The following is a 2053-nucleotide window of genomic DNA, read 5'->3' on the forward strand; positions in this document are numbered from 1 at the left end:
TGGGGGAAGGTCACAACCGGGTTGTGGCCGTCTGCTAACAGCTGTGTCGTCGTCGATATTCCGGCAATCAGGGTGTTAGGGATGGGATCGGGATGGTTGAGATCGGAGTCATCCCTTTGAGGTGGTGGTGGTGGTGGTGGTGGTGGTGGTGGTGGTGGTGATCAGCCGAGTGCGACTCGGCTTGACGTCCATCCGGCTCGAGGTCTGTCGGTGACCGACTGCAGCTGAGCAGAGCGGGTCAGAGGCGACCGGTAGGACCCGTACTCATACCCATACCACTCGTATCCAACCTGAATCACTCTTCTCTCTCCCCCCTCCCTCCCCCCCCCTCCCTCCCTCCCTCCCTCCCTCCCTCCCTCCCTCCTCTTCTCCCTCTTCTGTGGTCATCATGTGGTGGGCGCTGCAAGCTGGCGCGGCTGTGGCGTCTTACGGCACACCCTTTGTGGGCCTCCCGTTGCTGTACTACCTCGGCGAGTACGGGTCGTTCATGCGGGCCTCGCTGGTGGTCACACTCTTCCACTCGCTCTTCCTGGCGCTGGTAGTCAAGCCGTTTCCCTCGCTCCGGAGCCTGGCTTCGCTCGTCGAGACGCCTGCCATGGTCGGCACGTCTTCGCTGCTCTACGCCATCGTTCCCACTGCCGCCGTCTCGGCCTACTCGGGGCTGCTGCACGCTGTCGAGCCTGCGGTCCTGGTCATCGAAGGCGTGCAGATGGTGGCGCTTGCGCTGTACTTTTCGCGGATGATGCACTCGCACATTGCAACGTCGCCGGTCCGCGCCAAGACCGCCATCCTGGTTGTCTCCTTTGTGGCGTACGCGCTCGCCCTGGTTGTCTTTGCCCGCCTCCTGAGCCACGCCAACATCTCGGTCACGCTCTCGGTCGCCATCTCTGCAGTCCTTACGCTCTCGATGGTCCTGCTCGGCGTGACCATTGCTGTCGAGCGCGGTATCATCTCGGACGCCGCCCTCCTCGCCCTCTTTATGGCGTACATCTGCTGGATGGCGGTCGAGGTTTCGGACGATGTGCAGGCTGCGCGCGGGTCGACGGGCGTGGTGCAGACGCTGCGATACATGTTCCGCTACCTTGTCGAGCGCAACGTCTCGTTGACGGCATCGTTTGCGCCGCTGCTCTCGGTCGAGCTGCTGCTGAGCGTAGGCATGGCCACCATGGCCATCGTCACCCTCCCGCTCGACCTCGACCGCGCTGCCACCGTGCCGTACCAAGTTGGCCGGGCGGCGCCGCGGTGGTCATGGGCGGCAGTGACCAAGGCGCTTGCGGCCTCGCCGCTGGCTTCGGCCTCGCGCCTTCTTTTGTCCTCGTCTACACCCAGTACCTCTCGTGCTCGTACGGCTTTGTCGACGGGACCTACCGCGTCCGCTGGCGCTTCATCCAGGCTGCTGTTGGCCTGGCGTACTACACCTACCGCATGCTCCGGTTTGAGGCAGAATGAATGTCCATGTTACAGCTCTGCCACCTTCTGCACCTCATCATGCTCGGATCCGGGCTTTGCCTCTGGCGGAATCGGCCGGCCGGCTGGCTGGCTGGCTGGGGCTGGCTTGGCGCCACCGTCTCTCGTCGAGAGAGGAGACGGGCCGGGAGACGGCTGACACCTCTCTGAGCAAGGATGGCAGGATCTCAAGTGGTGTCTGTGCTCCAGTGGGTGCAGTGTGTGGCGGACACACTCATCCGGCTCATTGGCCCACTCTTTGTCCTCCTTGCCCTCACCCTCACTTCCTCGGTCATCTACGTCTGGTGGGTCGTCCTCCTCCCTCTCCATGTTCCTCAGGTGGTCTCTTTCTGGGGCCTCATCCACTGCATGGTTGCCGCCTGTCTCATCGTCAACATCCTCTACAACTACATCTCATGCATTATCACCCCTCCGGGAACTCCAAGCAAGGTACCTGCCCTCCCCCTTCCCTCCCCCCCCTCCCCCCCTCCCCCCCTTCCCCGCCTGCTTCCGTGCCGCCACCCCTACTTCGCCCCCCCCTCCTGCTGCGCCCGCCATGCTCCACCCACCCCTTACAACTCACCCCTCCCTCCCTCCCCCCCCCTAA

General features: G+C 63.8%; 2 protein-coding genes across 2 annotated transcripts in view; both read left to right on the plus strand.

The window, feature by feature from the left end:
* Positions 1-388: 388 nt before the first annotated feature.
* AMSG_07160 (uncharacterized protein) lies at positions 389-1449 on the plus strand (the record flags this gene model as incomplete). Its single annotated transcript, XM_013901164.1, has 2 exons — positions 389-1215; positions 1260-1449. 2 exons carry the CDS (start codon positions 389-391, stop codon positions 1447-1449), a joined length of 1017 nt encoding a protein of 338 aa, XP_013756618.1.
* Positions 1450-1611: 162 nt separating this feature from the next.
* AMSG_07161 (uncharacterized protein) overlaps positions 1612-2053 on the plus strand; it is a 2114-nt gene continuing 1672 nt past the window's right edge. The window contains exon 1 of the mRNA XM_013901165.1: positions 1612-1896. Within this exon, the coding sequence (XP_013756619.1) occupies positions 1624-1896 (273 nt within the window). The 5' untranslated portion in view covers positions 1612-1623. The remainder of the gene's footprint in view (positions 1897-2053) is intronic.

This window comes from Thecamonas trahens (assembly GCF_000142905.1).
Source record: "Thecamonas trahens ATCC 50062 unplaced genomic scaffold supercont1.31, whole genome shotgun sequence".
NCBI lineage: Eukaryota > Apusomonadida > Apusomonadidae > Thecamonas > Thecamonas trahens.